This window comes from Dermacentor variabilis, chromosome 6 (genome assembly GCF_050947875.1).
Source record: "Dermacentor variabilis isolate Ectoservices chromosome 6, ASM5094787v1, whole genome shotgun sequence".
Lineage (NCBI taxonomy): Eukaryota > Metazoa > Arthropoda > Arachnida > Ixodida > Ixodidae > Dermacentor > Dermacentor variabilis.
In genome coordinates, this window is record NC_134573.1 from 72050829 (window position 1) to 72074140 (window position 23312).

The following is a 23312-nucleotide window of genomic DNA, read 5'->3' on the forward strand; positions in this document are numbered from 1 at the left end:
ATAGCCGAGCAAAAGAAGGATGGCAGCCTAGAAAACGTGCGCTGCAATGTCAAGGAAGGTATCGCCAGGAAAAATGCGCGTTTTGTGGAAAGTGGTGGAGTCCTGTACCGGAAGTATCTAGACCGCAGGGGAGTGGAGTTCGATCAGCTGATCGTTCCTCAATGCTATCGTCAGGATCTGTTGCGCTTGTCGCATGGGGGTTCGTGGTCCGGACACCTAGGAGTTAAGAAAACTAAGGACCGTCTCTTGCAAGAGTACTATTGGCCAGGGTGTTTTCGGGACGCAGACCATTTCGCGAGGACATGTGACACCTGTCAGCGGGTGGGCAAACCAGGGGACAAATCGAGGGCGCCGTTGAAGTTGGTACCTATCATTACGGAGCCTTTTAGACGGCTCGTTATTGATACAGTGGGACCTCTGCCGGTAACAGCCGCGGGGTACAGACACATTTTGACTGTGATCTGCCCAGCGACAAAGTTCCCTGAAGCAGTGCCGCTTAAAGAACTCAGCTCAGTTGAGATAGTCAATGCACTACTGTCCATATTTGCGCGAGTTGGTTTTCCTGCGGAAATCCAATCAGATCAGGGCACAGTGTTTACTAGCGCTTTGACGACAACTTTTCTCGAAAGGTGTGGGGTAAAGCTGCTACACAGCTCAGTGTACCACCCACAGTCGAATTCCGTTGAGAAGCTCCACTCCGTCATGAAGCGCGTGTTGAGAGCATTCTGTTTTGAACATCGAACTGACTGGGAGCTGTGTCTGCCTGGGGTGATGTTTGCATTAAGGACCGCACCGCATGCAGCTACGGAGTTTTCGCCAGCTGAGCTGGTGTACGGTCGCTCGCTTCGGTCTCCGCTTCGCATGCTTCGAGAATCGTGGGAAGGCGGGGGCGACGACCCAGTCGTGGTGGAGTACGTGCTTAAGCTCCTCGAACGCTTAAGAAGGGCACAGGAGTTGTCAGGTGAAGCAATGACAAAGGCCCAGCAGAGGGCCATGGTTTATTATGATCGGACCGCCAGGGCCCGTCGTTTTGAGGTGGGCGATGAGGTCATGATATTGCGCACATCGCTAAACAACAAACTAGACGTGCAGTGGGAGGGCCCAGCACGAATTGTTCAGAAACTGTCGGACGTTAACTACGTGGTAAGTCTGCCAGGAAAGCGGAAAGCACAGCAAGTTTACCACTGTAATCTGCTCAAACCTTATAAACAAAGGGAAGCACTGGTGTGCATGATGGTAAACGTTCCTGAAGAGCTTCCGGTCGAGCTTCCGGGACTAGGCTCAGGGACGAACAGGGAAGACACCGGTCAAGTCATTAGTGACCTTATCAGTAAAGCACCGCTGTCGCCTGAGCAGAAAACCGAACTACACCAGCTCTTACAAGAGTTTCAAGGTCTGTTCTCTGAGAGGCCTGGTAGGACTTCTGTCCTTACTCATGACATAGAACTTACCTCCCCAGAGCCAGTACGATCCAAGGCGTATCGGGTGTCACCCCGCCAGAACGATATTATGGAGGCTGAGGTAAAGAAAATGCTACAGCTCGGTGTTATTGAGGCAGGTGAGAGTGATTATACCTCCCCTTTGATTTTAGTTGAGGTACCGGGCAAGGAACCTCGTCCTTGCGTCGACTACCGCCGGCTTAATTCCATCACTAAGGATCAAATTTATCCGATCCCTAACATCGAGGAGCGCCTTGAGAAAGTTAGTAGCGCTCAGTTTATTTCCACCCTAGATCTTGTCAGGGGTTATTGGCAGGTTCCACTTACAGAAGAGGCTAGTAGGTATGCGGCGTTCATTTCACCAATGGGAACATTCCGTCCTAAAGTGTTGAGTTTTGGTTTGAAGAACGCGCCATACTGTTTTTCAAGCCTCATGGATAAAGTGTTGCGGGGACAGCAAGAATTCGCTTTACCGTATCTAGACGACGTAGCGATATTCTCCGCATCCTGGTCTGAGCATATGGCACACTTGCGGGCAGTGCTAACCCGCCTGCGCGAAGCGGGCTTGACAATCAAGGGTCCCAAGTGCCAGTTAGCACAGGCCGAGGTTGTCTACCTCGGTCACGTGATTGGTCAGGGTCGTCGCCGCCCCTCTGAAATAAAGGTGGCCGCTGTGCGAGACTTCCCGCAACCGCGCACAAAGACCGATATTCGGTCGTTCTTAGGTGTCGCCGGCTACTATCAGAGGTACATCCCCAGGTACTCTGATATCGCGGCTCCCCTGACGGATGCTCTAAGAAAGACAGAGCCTCAAACAGTCGTCTGGGACGAGACAAAGGAAAGAGCTTTTAGCGCCCTAAAGAGTGCCCTAACAAGCCAGCCTGTGCTACGATCGCCAGACTATACAAAAGGGTTCGTTGTTCAGTGCGATGCTAGTGAGCGAGGCATGGGCGTTGTACTGTGCCAACGGGAAAATGGAGAAGGAGAACACCCCGTCCTGTATGCTAGTCGTAAGCTGACCAGTCGTGAGCAGGCGTATAGCGCCACCGAGAAAGAGTGTGCATGTCTCGTGTGGGCCGTTCAGAAATTGTCATGCTATCTAGCCGGCTCGAGGTTTATCATTGAGACGGATCACTGCCCTCTCCAATGGCTGCAGACCATCTCTCCCAAAAATGGCCGCCTCCTGCGCTGGAGCCTCGCTTTGCAACAATATTCCTTTGAGGTGCGTTACAAAAAGGGGAGTCTCAACGGTAACGCCGATGGCTTAAGTCGAAGCCCCTAACGTAGGAATCAGCCTCAAAATTGTTTGTTACTGATGTTTTTCTTCCTGAGGCAGGATTTTTAACATATTGCTTTTGTTTAGTGTTTCAAAGTGATGACATGCTTTCTAGTGTAATTTTCCAATTTGTGGACGCGTTCTAAGTGCTGCTAGACTACTGTAAGGAACTAGGCAGTGGTATAGAAGGGGAAAGAGCCTGGCAGGGCTTAGTGAGGGTTGTGCCGTGCTTGCTGACTGAGCGGTTGAGTTTCAGCGTAGTTCTAACGCTTGCCGGGAACGAGAACAAAAATGTGAACTCTCCCGAAGTCACTTTGCAGTGTCCTGTGCGAACCTGAACGAGAGAACGAAGCCTTCTCTGTGCGCTGCGCTCAAGAAACGTCGAGGGACGCCCGACTTCGTTTATGAGCATCATCGAGCGACATCCCTCCGGACAGCGGATGCAGTCCCCTGTCCATCGGGATCTCCTTCCCCCGGCGGGACGGTCTGTTACGTTTCGCCTACGACGCGCGGTATAGCCGGCGCGGATGCAGCGGACGCCGGGGCTTCGTTCAAAGCGGCGGACATTTTGGCCCGTTCGGCGCCGCCGCTACGCCTCCCCGCCAAGCGCGTCCAGGCATGTTCCGATGCCACGTGTCTTCATGTGCGTGTGTGAGTGTATGTGCATATTGGTGCCCACGCTTGTCGAAGCGCGGCAGCCGGGGAGAGGAGCTCCCAACATCTGTGAAGCGAGGGGGTCTGACAGGCGCCGACACGACAGTGTGAGCCACCTTCCCCTCCCCATTGTGCCCGACCGGCGGCGACACGACAGTGTGAGCCACCTTCTCCTCCCCATTGTGCTCGACCGGCGGCGACACGACAGTGTGAGCCACCTTCTCCTCCCCATTGTGCCCGACCGGCGGCGACACGACAGTGTGAGCCACCTTCTCCTCCCCATTGTGCCCGACCGGCGGCGACACGACAGTGTGAGCCACCTTATCCCATTGTACCCGAGCGGCACAGTCACGTGCTCGTCTATTGAGGGGTTCCTTCTTGCCCTCAACTGCGAGAGTATAAAAGCAGCTGCCCCCGGACGCCAAAGGAGGGCTCCGATTTCTTCTGTTGAGTAAAGTGCACTCCCGTCTCTCTACTTCGGTCAACCTGACCGCCAACTCTTTGCGATGTTAGAATAAACAAGTTGTTTTGTTGTTACCAGTCGACTCATGCTTTGCCGGGACCTTCGGATGCTTCCAGTTGTACCCCAGGCCGCCAGGCCAACGCTACCCTTGGGGCTTGCGACCCAGTTGCAACAACGGGCGTCAGCGCCGAGTTCCCAACAACTCGCGCCAGCGGTGCGATTACAACAGTAGCCTCGTTTCTAATGGATGGCTCTCGGATCCGCGCAGTCTCGGGAGCTAGTCGTCGGAGGCGTGTAAGAAGCGCGAAGTGGAGTGGCCGGACTGGAGGTCCCGTGCGGTCTCGTAGTGTCCACTTGCAGCATTCCAGCAGCGTTTCAATCACCACCTACTGTATAAAGGGCGACCTGCGCATCCCGTGGTCGCCTACGGCAGCGCGCGGCCGAAGAAATACCACGCGATCATTGAGTAGGGACCAAGCGTGCCGGTAGAGGCCGCCAGTGCTCACCCTCACAGCAACGCCCGAAACGCCCCGGCCCTGCCTTCAGGAGTACGGCGATGACGGTAAACATTCGCAGAGGAGCTGCAGTAAACTCGGCATTTCACGTTATTGACAGGGTGCGGCTTGAAAAATGCGCGTCGATACATGCGTTACATGCCCCAGGTATTTGGTATCTTCGTTGTGCAGTGCAATGAAATTTTAAACTACTTTGAAGGCGCGGCCGCGCGGCTGCTAGGATTGAAATAGTGTAATCCCTTAGAGCATTTTTTCCCCTCATTGTCTGCTAAAATGTTGGTTAGTGCTGTTGTGCCAATAAGGTCTGGTGCGCACTTTCCGCGCTAGCCGAGGTCTGAGCGCGCCCGCACTTCATTCTCCCGTAGGTTTCGATAGCCCCGAGCCGGACGCAATGAACGCACTACGTACCGCTTTTCAGGGCCTACGCGTTCCTTTACTGCATTCGGAACGTTCATTGAAGTGACGTGCCATTGAGAGCGCGGCAGAACGTGAGTGGTTTTAATTGCATTGCATGCCACAATCGTAAAAATGTGCTGTTATTGACGTATTTATTTACACCACTTTACCAAATGATAACGAAAGTCTAGCTTGAAAAATTCCAAGGGCGCTTTATTGTGCCATCACACAGATAGCCACTACACTTTAAGCACTTTTCTGGAGTTGGGCTTTTGAAACGAAAAGCTTCGCTACGCTAGTCGACACCGCGCTTCGCGCGAGCCGGCGTATGTCAGAATTGGCTCCGTGAGCGTGTTCGGAGTCGGCGCAGGTGGCCACTGCCGCGCGCTATGCGTCGTCGTTTGACGTTCGCCGCAAGCGCGTGTTTATCGCGGAGGCCGACTATATAACCGCTTGCCGGAGAACAGGTGTGCGCATTCAACATGGAAGGAGAAGAGAGTGATACTACCGATACAGAGAGCTGTGTTTATGGCTGTACAGAAATCGCAAGACAATGTGCCCAACAACGATGAATAAAGAAGATTAATAATCCTGCATAACTTATGCTATATATCATTAATAAGCAATTTGCATCACTACACAAGGCACACGTATAGCATAACCATAAGCTTACTAAAGCATAGCCATAAGTGAAACCGTAAGCATATCCATAAGTTAAACCGTAAGCATATCCATAGTCTGAATCATAAAGCATAACCATAAGCTAAACCGTAAGCATAATCATAGGCTAAATCATAAAGCATAACTATAAGCTAATTAAACCATAAGCATCACCGAACCTTTTCGCTTCGAGATATCCAGGCTTAACCTTAGCTAAGCTCCAGCGAATTTTTTTTTGTTCAGGTTTCAACCATTGGTTTCTAATATCGGTCACGGGGAACTCATGAAACGAAATTCCTCTTGATGCTCGGCCGCTTGACTTTCACAACGGTATGCAGAAGTAAACCTTCGTGCATGAAGAAGCCGCAAACGCGAAAGCCGGCGCCCACGGGGCTGAGAATCACAGTGTCACTGAAATAGAATCTGGTAATCAAGATCTAGCGACACCAACAGATCACCAAGCCTGCATTTGCATCCTTGCGTGCTCTCGCTGAAAATGCTTGCTGCCCGTGCGTGCGGCCGGCCACGGGGTTGGGGTAGGTGGGGGTGAGCACTAGCGCCACTTTTCGCGGCGGCGGTTTGGAAAACTAAAAAAAGCCACACAAGCAAAAGCAAATCAGCGGCGCTGGCGCAGCGCCGCACGCGCAGGTCGCCCCTTATACAGTAGGTCGTGGTTTCAATTTACACGGTTGGACGGGGGCTCGCGCCTCACATCTGGAATGACTGGAATGAGGCATGCGTACTCGAAACCGAATGTGCCACGTGAACGTGCATTTGCGTAAGAAATATGTAGCAAATACTGTAACTCACGGGCGGTATTCAAACTTCGCCCAGGCATTGGGCATAAAATGCCTCTTTTGTGTTAAAAGATCATTATTGTGACACGTAGAATTCATTTAGGAAATTGACGAAGCTTCTTGCGATGTTAGTAAAAAATAAGCTTCTTAATCTTTCGAAAACATACACAAAGAAATTTCTACAAATGCAGGAATTAACCTGTGCGCTTCAAACCATCGGCACACAACACGCATATCATAGTCCAAATTACTTGCCCATGTATAATTGCTATCACCTTTAATTCTTTAAAGACTGTCGGCACGCTTCATAAGTCTTTCACCTTAGAAAATGGTAAAAAAACAAGAGTATCGCAATATTTGTTTAGGCATCACTGATGGAATACGGTGACAGTTTTCCTGCACGCCACCCCTAAAATGCCATACATTTTCTTTTAATATAATAATAATAATAATAATAATAATAATAATAATAATAATAATAATAATAATAATAATAATAATAATAATAATAATAATAATAATAATAATAATAATAATCAGCAGCAGCCTGTTTGTATGTTTACTGCAGGACGAGAGCCTCTCCCAGCAATCTTCAATTACTCCTGTCTTGCGCTAGCTGATTCCAACTTCCGCCGGGAAATTTCGAATTTCATAATCGTAGATAATTTACTGCTGCCCTCGACTGTGCTTCCCTTCTCTTGGCACTCATTCCGTTACCATAATGGTCAACCGCTTATCTAACCAACGCATAACATAGCCTTCCCAGCTTTATATATTTCTTTTATTGTGAACTGAAATATCGGTTGTCCCCGTTTACTCTCTGATCCATACCGCTCTCTTCTTGTCTCTTAACGTTATTCCGAGTATTTTTCGTTCCCTCCTTCCGTGCACGGTCCTTAACTTATTCTCTAGCTTCTTTGTTAACATCCAAGTTTCTGCCCCGTATGTTAGCACCGGTAGAAGGCAATGATCGTACACTTTTCTTTTCGACGACAGTGTTAAGTTCTCGTAAGTGGATCCTAGTCAGGATTTGGTAATGCACGCTGTATGGACTCCAAGCCATTGTTATTCTTCTGTAAATTTCCTTTCAAGATTAGGGTTCCCTTAAAGTAATAGACCTAGACAAACAGTTCTACCGAGACATTGGAAGCTGACTGGCAATCATCAGTTATTACTTCCGTGCCAGCCTATTGAATATGACTTTTGCCTTCTGCATATTAATCTTCAACCCCACTCTTGCACTTTCTGGGTTAAGATCGTCGACCATTGTTGAATATCACCTCCAGTATTGCTAAACAGGACAATGTCATCTGCAAAGCGTAGGTTGTTGAGGTATTCACCGTTGACTTTCACTCCTAAGCCTACCCAGTCTAATAGCTTGAATACTTGTAAGCACGAAGCGAAGGGTGATTTCCTGAGATGTCAAACATGCATGTTCGCTTGATATTTTTTGTCTCGTTTACTTTTGTCATGTGAGAATATTAAAAGTGCACGAAACCGAAAATTTTATTCCCGAAAAGTTTAGAAAGCAAGCTAAAAACAAATTGCTTGCCATAATATTTTCTGATTTCACGGCCGAATTAAAGGCAACCTAAATACATTGTCTCGAAAAACGCTTCTGTTCGTTTTAATACGCTTTACAGTAAATTAGTTCCATGCCTTCTTTTTATGCTCTCCACAAATGAAAAAGAAAATGTAAAAAAAAAGATTCAAACATGGCCCAAATCAGACAAAATCTTGAACTTTGGTGCATCTTGGCGCGTTGTCTTTTTCATACAGACACTTGAAAAAAGTGTCAAACATAGAACGTTCTTTGCAACACTTATGCAAAATATTATTTCCTAAATGAAACTCAAGAGAAGAGATAAATAGTTAAATAAACAAGTTTTCTACAAAAACACATTTTCAAAAGAAAAGTAGGGAAATAAAAACTCCGGTTACAATTTAAAAAAAATGTGGATGGGAGTCCACTTACATGGGGCAAAACGTGGGCGAGATAAGTTTCGTCATTTGCTTTATTTACAAAATATAACGGGCCAAACCCGTGTTGAGCATGCTGACTTCAGTACCTTTGCTGATTGTCTACCAATTTGTATTTTGCGCAAATCTAGTTGTATTTTCTTTGTTGCTTCAGGACTTCACTCTGGCAGCTTGTTTTCAACAAGAATGTATGGCGAAATTTTGATTGCGTCTTGTTGGGCGGTGGTGGGGGGCTACCACCCTTCGAAGTGCTAACGCGTACTGAGCTTGTACCCCACAAACTCTGTGGGAATCGCACTTCCGCATCCATTATTCGCTTGTCAAAAGCACACGAAACACCACGAGTCTAGGTTGTGGCTGACTTTGCCAAAACCCGCCTGGTGCGTGCAGTAAATAGGCTGAAAGCGGCGCCAAGGCAGGATAAGCCGTAAGCGACGGAGCGCTTCCATAACCAACAGGTGCGTCAATCATCATCATCCTGATTACGCCCACTGCAGGGCAAAGGCCTCTCCCATACTTTTCCAACTACCCCGATCACGTACTAATTGGGGCCATGTTGTCCCTGCAAACTTCTTAATCTCATCCACCCACCTCACTTTCTGCCGTCCCGTGCTATGCTTCCCTTCCCTTGGAATCCAGTTCGTAACCCTTGATGACCATCGGTTATCTTCCCTGATAATTACATGTCCTGCCCATGCCCCATTTCTTTTTCTTGATTTCAACTAAGATGTCATTTACGCGCGTTTTTTCCCTCAACCAATCTGCTCTTTTCTTATTTTCTCGTTGCGTCGTCCTCAATTTAAGTAGAACCCTTTTCGTAAGCCTCCAGGTTTATGCCCCGTACGTGAGTACTGGTAAGACACAGCTGTTGTATACTTTTCTCTTGAGGGATAATGGCAACCTGCTGTTCATGATCTGAGAATGCCTGCGAAACACACCCCAGCCCATTATTATTCTTCTGATTATTTCAGTCTCATGATCCGGATCCGCAGTCAGTACCTGTCCTAAGTAGATGTATTCCCTTACCACTTCCAGTGCCTCACTACCTATCGTAAACTGCTGTTCTTTTCCGAGACTGTTAAACATTACTTTAGTTTTCTGCAGATTAATTTTTAGACCCACCCTTCTGCTTTGCCTCTCCAGGTCAGTGAGCATGCATTGCAATTGGTCCCCGGAGTTACTAAGCAAGGCAATATCATCAGCGAATCGCAAGTTGCTAAGGTGTTATCCATCAACTTTTATCCCCAATTCTTCCCACTCCAGGTCTCTGAACACCTCCTGTAAACATTCTGTGAATAGCATTGGAGAGATCGTATCTCCCTGTCTGACACCTGTCTTTATTGGGATTTTGTTGCTTTCTTTGTGGAGGACTACGGTGGCTGTGGAGCCGCTATACATATCTTCCAGTATTTTTACTTATGGCTCATCTACATCCTGATTCCGTAATGCCTCCATGACTGCTGAGGTTTCGACTGAATCAAACGCTTTCTCGTAATCAATGAAAGCTATATATAAGGGTTGGTTATATTCTGCACATTTCTCTGTCACTTGATTGATAGTGTGAATATGGTCTATTGTTGAGTAGCCTTTATGGAATCCTGCCTGGTCCGTTGGTTGACAGAAGTCTAAGGTGTTCCTGATTCTATTTGCGATTACCTTAGTAAATACTGTGTAGGCAATGGACAGTAAGCTGATCGGTCTATAATTTTTGAAGTCTTTCGCGTCCCCTTTCTTATGGATTAGGATTATGTTAGCGTTCTTCCAAGATTCCGGTACGCTCGAAGTCATCAGGAATTGCGTATAGAGGGCGGCCACTTTTTCTACGAGAATCTGCCCACCATCCTTCAACAAATCTGCTGTTACGTGATCCTCCCCAGCTGCTTTCCCTCTTTGCATAGCTCCCAAGGCTTTCTTCACTTCTTCCGGCGTTACTTGTGGGATTTCAAATTCCTCTAGGCTATTCTCTCTTCCATTATCGTCGTGGGTGCCACTAGTACCGCACAAATCTCTATAGAACTCCTCAGCCACTTGAACTATCTTATCCATATTAGTAATGATATTGCCGGCTTTGTCTCTTAACCCATACATCTGATTCTTGCCTATTCCTAGTTTCTTGTTTGCTGCTTTTAGGCTTCCTCCGTTTCTGAGAGCATGTTCAATTCTATCCATATTATACTTCCTTTGTCAGTTGTCTTACGCTTGTTGATTAACTCGCCTCACTAGATAACGTTCTAGCGTTAAACGTTGCCAGGTTCAGATTCCAATGGTGACCTGTCCGAAACCAGGGATTCTTAACACCCTCTGCTGCGTTGCCGGTCTGACCGCCGCCGTGATCAGCTGCTTCGTAGCTGCTGGGGACTGAGGGCCGGGGTTTGATTGTTGTATACATTCATATAGGAGGTTGTGGCCAAGTACTGCACCAGGGGGGCCAATCCTGTTCTGGTGAGGGAGTGCGTTACCGGTTCTGGTCACCGGGATCAGGCGGCACTCCAGGCCTGTTTGTGCAATTTCATCAACAGTCGGATTTTTTTTTATGCAGCGGAAAATTGCGCGGCACCGGGATTCGAACCACGTTCCTCCTGCATGCGAGGCGGATGCTCTACCTCTACGCCACCACTGCACCCTTCACCGCTACTTCACTGCTTCCTCCCCATCCCCCACGTGCAAAAGATACTGGAACCTTCTTTGGCACCACCGCGTGTGAGTCACACTTTGCCTTTCTAAAAACTCATCTGAGTCATTCCCCGAGCCACTTATTTCGTTTCCCGTTATCACATGTTTTCCGCGCCACTCAAAGATAACGTCTTCCTCTCTTACCTCGACCTTCACCTCCGCGTTTCAGCACTCCGAAAAAGTGCAGTGCGGCATGACTGAGCCAAAGGCTGCCGAAGTTGCCTTATTTATGATTATTTGTCAGCACGTTGGTGGCATGCTTTCTCACGCCGAGAACAGCAGAGGTTACTGGTGGCGCAAGACAGACATTGTCCTTCGATAGCGAGCGTGGCCTACTCGTTTTCACAGAGAAAAGGTTTAGACAGCCTTGTTCATAAAAAAATGAAACCGTGAGAAATTCTACAGGCACAGAAAAAAGCGACAGAGTGTGGTGCTGTTCAGTACAAAAGTTTCGATTTAGTGTAGCTGTTCACTACACGCAATGCATGCGGCTCATATCTCGGTCCGAGTATTCTGTGCCCATTAATTACGCGTTCACAAGAAGAAGATTGCTAAGAAAAAAATTTGCACTGCTCAAACGTTTTAGATGTTGCCTCCCTGCGGAAGGTACTGCCGTAGACTGAGGATGTTCGCTACACCGACGAAGTCCGCTGGCACTGCTTTACGTGCCCCAAAGAAATCCTCTCCCCTAGTGACACCCGCGGTGAAGCAGACGAGGCATACCTTCAGGAAGAAGACACGATTGGCGACTTGAACACGTACGTACAACTTTCTTCTGATGTTTACCATTGAATCCGCCATCTTCCATTCACAAACGCAGCAGGCGACGTTACGGAAAGAGAAACCGGGCCGAGATTGACAGCTTTGTGGTGACGAAGATACGTTAAACTTTAAGCGCTGCATACGGAATCGTCAGTACACCTCAACCCTCAGTGACAGAATGCCGTGCCTGCACTGGCAGATTAGATAGCTTGAAGCTAGCCTACGAGGCTTCAAGGACCTATCGAGAGCGCCTCCTTCTCTTAACCATCGTGCCACCAGAAGTTGAAAACAAACGCGTTCAAGAGGAAACCCCAGCTGTCACAGCGTGCATGCTCAGAAAGGCGCGAAATTGGCGTGAGAAGCATGCAATGTGGCCATATTTTGATCCGTACACAAGGTCAATGTTAAGCCCATCGTATGTACAAGCTGCGCTCGCTTACTTCAGCAAGGATGAACTTGTGCGCTCTCGGCAGAGCCCGAACAAAAAAGACGTTGCATCAGTCATCACGAACGGACAAGATAGTACGTCTCAAAGCGGTTTATGACCTGTTCTATCCGTCAGAAATTCCATATGTTCAAAGTAGCTCACCCCGAAAATGCCAACGCCCTGTGAAAGTTTTACAGCCTGCGTCCAAAATAAGTGCTGCTCGCACCACAACTACAGGTGAGCGTTCGCGTTTATAGCGCCAATGCCAACCTTTCTGTCTCCGCGCTTGAAAACGTAACGAGCATGGAAATCTAATTGAAAGGCATGAAAGCATTGCATGTTTCTGGCTTCCCAACCACAGATCGTATGTTAGGTGAATGTGAGCGTTGCCCATGAAGTGACAGCCTCACTTTGGCCAGTCTACGAATGGTCGACGAGAAGAGGTTACATATGCGATTTGGGAAAGCAGTGACTTGATGAAGAAGACCAACCGTATTTGTGAAAGCCCTCAGCAAACGGATAACCAAATGGATTCCTCACGAATGCATACGTTATACTCAAGACGCGGCTATTCATGAAGCAAAGAAGTGCGAGCAGCACGGGAGCATTGTCGGGCATTATGATTTCGCGACTTCCTTCTTTCTCTTCCCCTTATCCTTCCCCTAGGGTAAGGTAGCCAACCGGAATCTTGACTGGTTAACATCACTGGCTTCCTTATATCCCTCTCTATGTTGATTTTGCGGAAATGTGGACTGTACATCTCTAAAACGAAACACAATCGTGCCATTGGTACAACAAACAATTATCCATTTTCACATGTGTCGCCACGAGAAGGAAAGCAACACACAGCTTTGCTGTCATAAGCGACGACATGCATCACTACGCAGCGCACGCCTGCTATGCCCTAGGTAGAGTGCATGAAGTGTTAGATGAAAAAGCACCCATCTATTGTCACGTAACATACATCAGCGATGGTTTAGCGAGCCACTTTAAACATAGGTACCAACTATAGGAGTTGTGCCACTCCAAGTACACGCCCCTTGAGGGGATACTTCTCCTCTACCGGGCATGGGAAGAACGCCTGTGACGGTGTGGGTGGACCCCTTAGCGCCAAGCTTCCTTGCACAACTTGAAGTCTGAAGCGCCGCCTCCATTCAGTCGGCACATGAGAGGGTCTCCCAACTTAGCGGCAACATCAAGCATGTGGCCCTGCTTGATACGCCTGCTGCAGCCATCGAGGAGCACCGTCAGCAGATGTCGGTGGAGTGAAAATCAGTGTCGCGTGTGCTGGGAATTTAGTCATGGCATGTGTGAATGTGTGCCCGCGATCAGTCAAGCAGACGTGCGCTGTCCATTGCGAGAACTGGCGCTAGCCGGCTGACGGTGATTAGACCCTTTTAAATACATATCACAAAGGACAAGCAATTAATTATTTTATTTAATTATTAGTTCGAGCACCACAAGTATAGTGCCGAGGTTGTGCTTTCTTGCGCCCCAGAAAACAAAGCAGAAAACACGGTTCTCTGTTGTTGTCACAATAGAAAATCCAGATAAACTTTCCTTCACTTGTGGCACCATTGCCCTTGCTTTCTTTAAAAGGATATAAATGTTAACAAACCAAAATGAGTCATCACGGCACGTAAAACAGCACGCTCAACAGGGGCCACTTTGGCCCGTTATATTTTGTGAATACAGCAAATGGCGAAACATATTATCACGCCAACGTTTTGCCTGACAAAAGCGGACTTGCATCCAAATTTTTTTCAAAAACGGGAACGCGAGATTTTCTTGCTTTATTCTTTTTTTGGGAAAGAGATTTCTTCAAAAATTTTGTTTAACTATTTTCTTTTTTCTGTTGTGTCTTATGTAGAAAGATAATATTTTGCATAAATGTAGCAAAAGAACTTCCATTCTTGACGTGTTCTTTAAATTTATGTGTGCCATAGAAAACGCGTCAAGACGCATTAAAGTAAAATTTTTCTTATTTGAAGCATGTCTGTATTCTTTACAATATTTAGTTATTGGACAGCAAGAAAAAGCGCATTGAACTAATTTACTGCGAAGTGTATTAAAATGAGCAGGACGATTTTCCAGCGCAACATTCTTAGTTTGCATTTAATTCGGCCGTGAAATCGGAAAACATCGTGGTAAACTATAAGAGGAGGCTTGTGCCTCCACTTTCAAATATTTTTGTCTTGCTGGGAACGCCTTTCGGGAATAAAATTTTCGATTCCGCGCAGTTTGAATATTCTTACATGACTTGCAAAAAAAAACTAGACAAAACAAAAATCTTCGCCACTCTTGGCCACTTCGCTGTAAAAGAAGTAGGTAGCTGTGCCATAATCAACATTACCGTGAACCTTTCTCTCTTTGAAACAAATATACGTTGCGCCAACATGAGACTGACAATTTCTGCTTAGTCAAAATTCAGAACTCAATACGTATGGGACGTCTATTAACATCAATGAGTTTCGAAAACTTACACCGGGTAAGCTATATCTGGCTTCGTTAAAGTAAAGAAACAGTGAAAGGTTGTAGAAACCGAAAGCGAAACTGTGGCTAAACTTGCCGGAAGTACTTTGCGTAGAAATACATGTGCAGGTGCTGCGCCTGCATAGCTTCCGCTTCCTAGCCAAGAATAGTCTGCGAGTATAGTCACGTTATGAGCTTCACTCTAGAACTGGCACAATCTACGATTTTATATCCAATGATTTTCGCTCTTCAGTTGTATGCCGCCACCGGGGTAAGTTTTGTCATAAGTATCGGACTGATTCTTCAAGAATAACTAATCGAGTTTTTCTTTTTGGTCTTTCGACGGCACTTCAGGTGGGAAAGCTAGCATTTTGTGCTAACATAGCCCATTAAGTCAATTTCAGTGCTCTATGTTGAGCGAATTTACTTATTGCGCCCTCAACGTGGCTTGAAAAATGCTAATCTTTGTGCGCCCGTGCGCCATCCGCAGCCTACGCAATTACTAAGCGGCTTCTAAATTAGCGGAGTTATTTGCTTCAAATCACGTTTAGGACCACCGGTGTCGCAGAGTGCCGGCGTACAATTATGCCGCACTTTTCAGTTTCATGCAGTGCGAGTAAAACAATGAAAAAAAATATATGCGCAAGGCTTCGTGGGTCACAAAAACTACTGATTAGGAGCACCTTTGACAAAAAAGGAAAAGAAAAAATTAACAAAATACATAACAGTTTTCTCATTGGATGCCATGCCATGAGTATGAAATATTAGGAAATGTTTAATTCTTTGGAGGAACAAAAAGGCTGACGTCCGATCACCGCTGGTCTATGAATCGCATGTCCTAGCAGTTTTTTCTAAACATGGCTAAAGTTAACGTGAATGCCCTGTATAGGATAGTTATGAGATTCTACATAAATATTAGTTATATTAATTTAATAATATCCTCCGGGCCAAAGGTATTATGGAGGGGAGTAACATCATTTTAATAACACTTACAATCTTTGCTAACTGCAATACAATAAAAGATGGATATGTCTACAAGAATAACTTCAAGTTAGATCACTTCATTATACAATGTTTGCTTGATCGGAACGAAACTGCTCATGATTGGTGGTCGCGACTACAGATTTGGGAAGGTGGTGCCCGTTAAGCGCGAATTGGAGGTTGCGCATGTTTTGTTCAGACATCGTATAAGACCAACTTTATTAGAATGACCCAATCTAACGGATACGTATTCAAGGAGAGTAATAAGCCTATCAGGAAGAGTAGGGGAATGGTAATAGAGTTTTTGGAATAAACGCAGGCAGAAAGTTTTACAGGGAGGAGCAAAAGCAGGCTAACACAATAATCCGAACCGCTTTCAAAGCTGCTCTGGGCCTGCCTAAATGTACTTCAACGGAGCGCATGTTAGCTTTGGGAGTGCACAATACTTTCGACGAACTGAGGCAAGCCACCCTGATGCGACAGAGGGAGCGCCTCAGCTTCACAAAAACTGGTAGGGCAATATTGGCTAGACTGAATATCCCAGCATACCCCATTTATCTCACAGAGCAGGCCGTGCCTCTCCCTCTTTCGATGAGATCTAAAATTACAGTAGCCCCAATTCCAAAGAATATGCATCCCGAGTACAACAAAGAAAGGCGCAAAGCACGCGCACAACACATTCAATCAGCGTACTCTAATAACCATAGGTACAACACGTACTACACGGACGCAGCTCTGTATGCAGAGGCGACCGGGCAGCGCTACCAAAGGAGGTACGCCCTGGCAGTCGTGAACACTATCAGCCAACAGCAAATTACTGCGTCGGCCACGGCAGGATCTCCCACCTCGGCTGAAATATTAGCAGTGGCGATCGCACTCGCCCACGCGGAGCGTTCGCAAAGGGACTCGGTCGTGGTCACGGACTCCCAGTAGACTTGTCGCATGTTTCTCAAGGGGCACGTGACTGCGGCTAGCCTCGCGATAATCCCCAAATCCTTCAACCACCATCATCGCCTACTCTGGTGCCCGGGCCACGCGAGGGTACAGGGGAACGAAAAGGCTAACGCGTTAGCTCGAGGGTTCACTAACCGAGCGACGGCGTCCTCTTCTAACCCCAACCACCCGCACTATCCCTCACAAAATTCCACCAATTTAAATGCCAAAGACATCCTTGCTCATCAGCGTGGAGTCCGCAGAAAATAACCGCCGCCCCACCCACAACTTAACGGGGAAGAGGCCGCCGATTGGCGTAAAATATAGACCGGGGTGTTCCCCCATTTAAAATTGTTAAACGCCATGTATCCCACTCGTTATAGGGCCAACTGTCCTTGGTGCGGTGGCATACCTACCCTAATACACATAACCTGGGAGTGCACTAAGCACCCTCATAGGCTAAATACCAGTAGGACAATGGAGCAGTGGGAGGCACAGCTCACCCGCTCCGACCTGGCAGGACAAGAGTCCTTAATTAGCCAGGTCAGGCAGGCGGCAGAGGCCAGTGGGGCCCTGGACTGAGAGGCTCCGACCACCCCTCCTTCAAATCTTTACAATTGCAATAAAGTTTCTCTCTCTCTCTCTTACGACGAGAAGCAAGAGGAGGAAATTTACGTAAGTTCTCATGGCGCCTATGCTTGATTGGCGGTTGTAGTTATGAAGAACCAAGCGAATAGAATTATCTTGGATTAATTCGAGGGCACGAATTAGATTCTCGGAGTTGGAATCCCACACTGCAACGGAGTATTCTGGCTTGATGCGAACTAACGTCTTGTACATGAGTACGTTTCTTGAGGCAGGTGTGGAGGAGAGGTTACGGCGGATGTACCCGAGCATGCCATTGGCATTGTCAATTATGGAGCTCACGTGAAGAAAGTTAGAGATATGGTGCTGTGTACGGTGAGGTAACCGTAAGAGCTTACGCATTTGATGGTAATGATGGTTATTGTAAGGTGGATTCACAATGTTATCACAATGTAAATTTCGTTTTCATTTTACGAGCGAAGTGAAGTGCAATAGGTCAGCTTTCGAACAATAAATATGGAGCGTTAATTCGGACATCACGGTGCTGCGGCAAAACCATCTGAGCAGCATTTAGAAAAGGCGCAACCTTGTGCATCATATAAATAAATATTTAAATCAACATGTTCCCCCCAGACTGACTGACTAGCCAAGAACTATGCTAGGAACGAAATCATCGTCACAGCTGCCTGTTACTACTAGTGAAACGAGCACCTGGCTAATGTGCCAGAATAAAAAGTGAGCATACATCCAGAAAGACAAAATCTTTCTCCTGGCTGCAGCCGAGCAAACGGTCACGTTTTGTTGAGAAAAAGTAAAAGATAGGTGCAACTGCTCACCTCCGCAACTAGATCCGGGTTATTGCAGATATCATCGCGACTGGCGTGAAGGTTGCAGGTTGTCAAGTTGTAGTCGAAACCATATTTCTGGAAGGAAAGTTAATACAGCGTTGACGGCGATCACTCGGAGTGATCGCTGAGAGTGATCACTGTGACGGCGATCAGTGTCGGCGATCACTGCCAAAAGGCTCTTGAGCATACGAGCACTCAGTACCAGCATTCAGCTTGCAATTAACTTAAATATCACCTTACCACAATATAAAGAATACAGATCTTGCGCAAGCCTACTAAACCGGTTACCTCAGGTAAATCAATACCTTTTGCTTGCGGTTACAGAGCGAGCCTAAAAATACTCACAAGTAGGTAATTTTGTGAATTTCTTACACTGTTTTGTATTTACATTTTGCTTGATACAGGTCTGCCACTTCACAATGGGCTATAGCACAATATTTATGTTAGCAGCTTTTAGCACTCCAGCACTTCCAAGGGCTCATCTGTACTTTTGGTCTTTCTTGAAATGCTTTAGTATCTTCGAAAGTGTCATTATAAGTTGTGGACAGTTCGTTTGTGCGATGGACGTCAGAACTTGTAGGCGCGCTATATTTGCGAAAAATCCGAATATTCTTGAAACCGGGGCCTGTAGCTAGAAAGTGCAATTAATAATCTGCATTACTGCCTTTGACTGGTTCATTTACGCCTGCAGTTAAAGGCTGGAGAAGTGATATGGCTAGGCAGAAAAATAAAAAAAATATTTTCCGGGGAAAATATGTTTTTCTTCTTTGCAGGTATGCGCTAGGCTGAATAGTCTATGAATGAGACAGAAAACACTTTGCTGGTAGGGCACCTCTAAGTCAATCAGCAAGACTAGGTGAGTGTTGCTTTCTTTTCTTTTTTGAAAGCTCAACAACATCAGCCTCTATGTAAATGAATATACGGGTGAAATCCCATAGAAGGGAAAGTAATATACATCAACGAAGGCCCCATGTTTATCAGTCCAGTGTTTGCTTTTCTTTTTCTGAAAAGATGTGCTTCTTAACTCAGCAGTGATGAAACCAGCGAGCGTGACGCGTTTTGTGATCTTATGCCTACGCAACCCGGCAAATAAACGTCAGTGGCTAGTGCGCTTTCCTATTAGGTGTGCCTCATTCCCAACTTGTCCAAGAAGCAGCAATCTATTTATCCCTAACTTGCGCTTTGCAGTAGTCATCAACGTCATAAGAAGCACTTGCAAGTTCATCTTCACGAATGTCGACAACCGGACTAAGGTGTCACTAGCAAACCTCGAAATTAACCATGTCCTGCGACAACTGGCACACCTAGGTGAGCTCACGCTCTACCCGTGGGATTTTTTTTAATCCGACGATTGTGCCCAACTAATTCAATGTTGCCCTCAGTTTAAAGCTTTATGGATCTTTAGTACTGATGTAATACAATAACTGTCCCGTCTTATGTGCATTAAAAAAGAGCCCTACTTCCATGTATGTTCTTAACTTCATCCAGCTTAACATACGTGTTCCATATGAAATTCTTTGTGTTTTTATCTTTCGTAATTGCACTTTATATTATATGGTAGCGTAGGTAAATCAGCTAATATTAGAAATAAGGGCTCCTCATGGTGGCATGATAATTTCTCTGTATTAATTGCCAACATGCTTATGTTTTAATAAAATTATATTTTTTTATCTGAGGCCCCCTGTGAAACTTCAGTTGGTTTTGTACGTTTCTTGACAACTGGATTAAATAGTTAAATACTATCTATAGCTCGAGTACCTTTAAAGAGGGAACCCGTTAAATTGTTTTGATTAAAGTTAGCGTTGCTAGGAGCATGTTAAGATATTTGTGCAAGTTCTTTGCAATACTTCAGAAGTTGTGACCTAATTTCCAAGCACTGACATCTATGAGAGCACTGCTCCGGCAAATCATAATACTTAACATACCTTGCAGCAGTTTAAGAACGAGGTACAACACTAAGCAATCTTTTCTCTATTTGGTTGTTTTGATATTATTATTATTGGTGCTGCGCAAAGTAAAGATGCCTCTCACGTCAGTGCAGCATGCTGAATACACTGTTGTAAAATAGTGTTTTATACGACTGGATAAATCTATAGGCCAGGCAAATTCACCCATTCACGTTGTTTCTGTTGAATTTATACGCTGCAAAGAAAGCAAGGCACCAAACGTCTGGCCATTTCACTATATAAAGAAGGCCGTTAAGGAATTCATTTCTTACCATGATCAGCTTTCTTGTGGAATTGGAGTGCAAGCAACGTCTATAATTCTTCATCAATGTGGCCGCGGCACCTGCAGCAGAGCCATGGTGTGGCATCAAATCCTCTCTAACTAACACACATAACTTCTTGCCTTACATATGCAAAGAGTTGGAGAATAACATCTTTAAACAATGGTTCTAAGTCTATTTGGGATAGTGGGTAATGGATCTAACTACCCCTGACTACGGGATTTCCGCACGCAAATCTTCATAGTGAGTAAAGTGCCTCTGACGTGAGTCTGCGCCCGGACCCAGCGTTGAGACGATGTCCTTCCTTAGGCCGCTACATTTCCCAAAATGTTTCGAAATTCCCACACGAGGTGGTTAACAAATGAATTTACCCTCCCTCAAGCATGGTGGCATAGAGGGCTATACAGCATGGTATGAGATTCTGCAAAGCGTTACCAGATGGCCTAACGCGCTGGTTTAACGCGGCCTCGACCACCCGCAATCGGTTTACACAAACACCTTGGTCCATCTGGTAATAATTTCAAGAACCACGAACGAAGCTGGATAGCCAGTATTTGCAAAATGATTCGCATAATCTCAGTTCCCATTGTGCGCGTGAGATGTGCAAAATTTTGTTTTTCTTTCCACGAAAATATTGATAGTACGTCGATACACAGTTGAACTTTAGTAACATGGAAGGCTTGGGAGCATATGAATGAGACATGGACAAATCATGATACAGATGTACAATGGTTCAAATGCTGTTAGAGACGCTCACCACTGACCTTCTTGCGCTGCGAATGTGGTAAAATCCCAGCACCTTTGTCTGCGCGACAAGTGCCATATATATATATAATAGTTTCCCAAGACTGGTCAGCGGTGCCTTTTGGTAATGGTATCTTTCGTACACGGCCACCTTGTGCCACTCCACAAGGCGGTCGTATACAGAATTTTATAAGATGTCGGAGCGCCGTTATATTTTTGTTTTGTCTGTGCTTAGAACTACCAGACTTCCCAGCCGAGCTTGTGCAAGACAAAGAATGATCTCTGAAACTTTTGATGAGCGCACGCAAGGTTTGTGGGAAAAAAACTTTTTCTTAGGGCAACCAGTGGTGCATCGAAATGCTAATTGTAATCTGAACGATCCAGCACATATTCATTCTGCAGTCAAGCCACTTCGCCTTTTCGCATTATTAGACGTTCACGATGAGAGTGCACCCGGTTGTCATCCGGCGTCATTGGGTTACCGACTCTACATGAAGGTAAGCATGTTAAGAACCCGGTTTTCATGCTGTTGTGCCAACTTTTTTCTAGAGAAGCATGCAAAGATTAGGGATTACTTTTGCATGCCTCGCCTATTTTCGAGGTTATGACGTGCGGGACGGGATGCTTTTTTCGTCGTTCTTCTCGCTAGGTAGAACAGACCGCATATACCGTGTGTTCCAGGTACTGCAGACCAAGATTTCTTTAAAATATATGACTACGGATGCGACAATGGGATCAAAGGAGTTTTGTTAGTAGTCGCCTTGCTCACATTGCTGAATTTTGCCGCGTGCTGAGCAACACAAATTGGCAAGCCTTCGTATGCTGTGTAGTCGAGGGATAGCGCAGTAATTAAGCTGCGTTCAAAAGGGTTTGTTTCAACTTTGACCCGTGATTATTGAAGAAAGCTTTTAGTTTACTCGTTTTCACACTGCCTGTCGCCCAGCCCTAAGAACGCATTGGCTAATGCCGACTCCAGGGAACTTGACTTGACCACAAATGGCTGGGTGCACATGGCTCAACATGTATTCCTTAAGTGGCGTTGGTATATTGACAAAAAGCGTTTGTAGAAGAGAACTCCAATCAAACCAAAACGAGTTTTATGCCTTAAAGTGTGCGATATTGAGAACACAGGGACGGAATAGCTTCTCGGACAAGTGCACTAATGCGACTTTTCGCGATATTCATAAATTGGTCATGCATAGCGTTATGACCAAGAATGGCGAAGCTGCGTTTTGCTGCCCGCAAGCTATTCGACTGAATGCCACCGCTCTCTACCCAAAGCTCAATTAAACTATCACTAAGTATAAAAATGTACGCACACTCCACCAGCTTTTTTCATACTAGGCACTTCGTAGAAGCTTCTGCATTTGATGTTTTAGAATGGCTTTTCTTAGAGTTAAATACAAACACTCAATAGAGAGAAAGACTTGTGTCTATACCGCGGTTAATAAGGGCCCCAAACAAATTGAAATGTTGGTTGTGGTTCTTTGAAAGTCTCTGTCTGACCACCGCTGACCTATGCGTGCCGGCTCCATCCTGCTCAATGTTTCAAATTCCACGAACTTCTACGCATCTTCCAATGTGAAGAAATGCAATATAACCATATTTGTTTTGCGCATAAGCAGTCATGACTCATGATAACAGAGATATGAACAAGGTATTAGCAAGGAGACTGATGTGTACACGCACAGTTGCTATGACAACAAAACATGAAGCAAGTTCACAAATGTCGCACTGGAGCTCGCAACAACACATGTTCTGCCATTATAAGTTCACATTAAATGTTCATGATTGCGTGCGCACAATGGTCGTCAGTAACTACGCCTGCGTTTACTTTTTGTGAGGCTTCGCGTTCCAGTGTTTACAATCTGTGTTGCTGCAACTGTTTTTTCTTTGTTATGATGCCATTAGTGACAAGAAATAAGGACCCAAGAAAACAAATAATTCTTTTTGGCATCTTACCTGAAACGCGCATCTTCTTCACAGCATGCTTTCCTTTAGCTGCGTTCTGTGGATTACAGTAAAGAAAGGAGCCGACTGTCAATCCCAAGCAGAGTACAAGCACGATCACAGAAAAGACAGTGTGGCCGCAGCGCCCCATTCTGTACACTGTAAAGTGTGCGCCTCACCGAAAGAAAGTCGTCAGACCGCAACACCTCCTTTTCAAGGCTTGTAGGAGCCTCGGCGGCGAGCCTGCACGCTATCCGGTAGTTTTAGCCCCAGATGAAGAAATAAACGTACGAGTGCTATTTCTTTGGGTGTCGCCTGAATAAATCGCATTCTGCGTCATGCTTCGAACAAATCAGATCACCTTTCGATCGCTGCTCCAGCTGTGCTTCAGAGCTTTCCTTCTCTCGCTTGACTGTCCATGCAAAAAGAAAAATGAAACATAAGGCACAGGGTAGCAGCAGCGGTCACGGAATATTTCAACAGTCTTGCACGGAAAACAGGCATCGACCACTGTGACCTCTGTCCGAGCG

At 46.1% G+C, this 23312-nt stretch overlaps 1 protein-coding gene across 1 annotated transcript in view; it reads right to left on the reverse strand.

Annotated features, from left to right (window-relative positions):
• LOC142584206 (uncharacterized) overlaps nt 1–22975 on the reverse strand; it is a 47451-nt gene extending 24476 nt beyond the window's left edge. Inside the window, exons 1-3 of the mRNA XM_075694366.1 lie at nt 22795–22975; nt 20080–20150; nt 17850–17936 (exon numbers count right to left, since the gene is read on the reverse strand). Coding sequence (XP_075550481.1) covers nt 17850–17936; nt 20080–20150; nt 22795–22933 — 297 coding nt within the window. The 5' untranslated portion in view covers nt 22934–22975. The remainder of the gene's footprint in view (nt 1–17849; nt 17937–20079; nt 20151–22794) is intronic.
• Between the last annotated feature and the right edge of the window lie 337 nt (nt 22976–23312).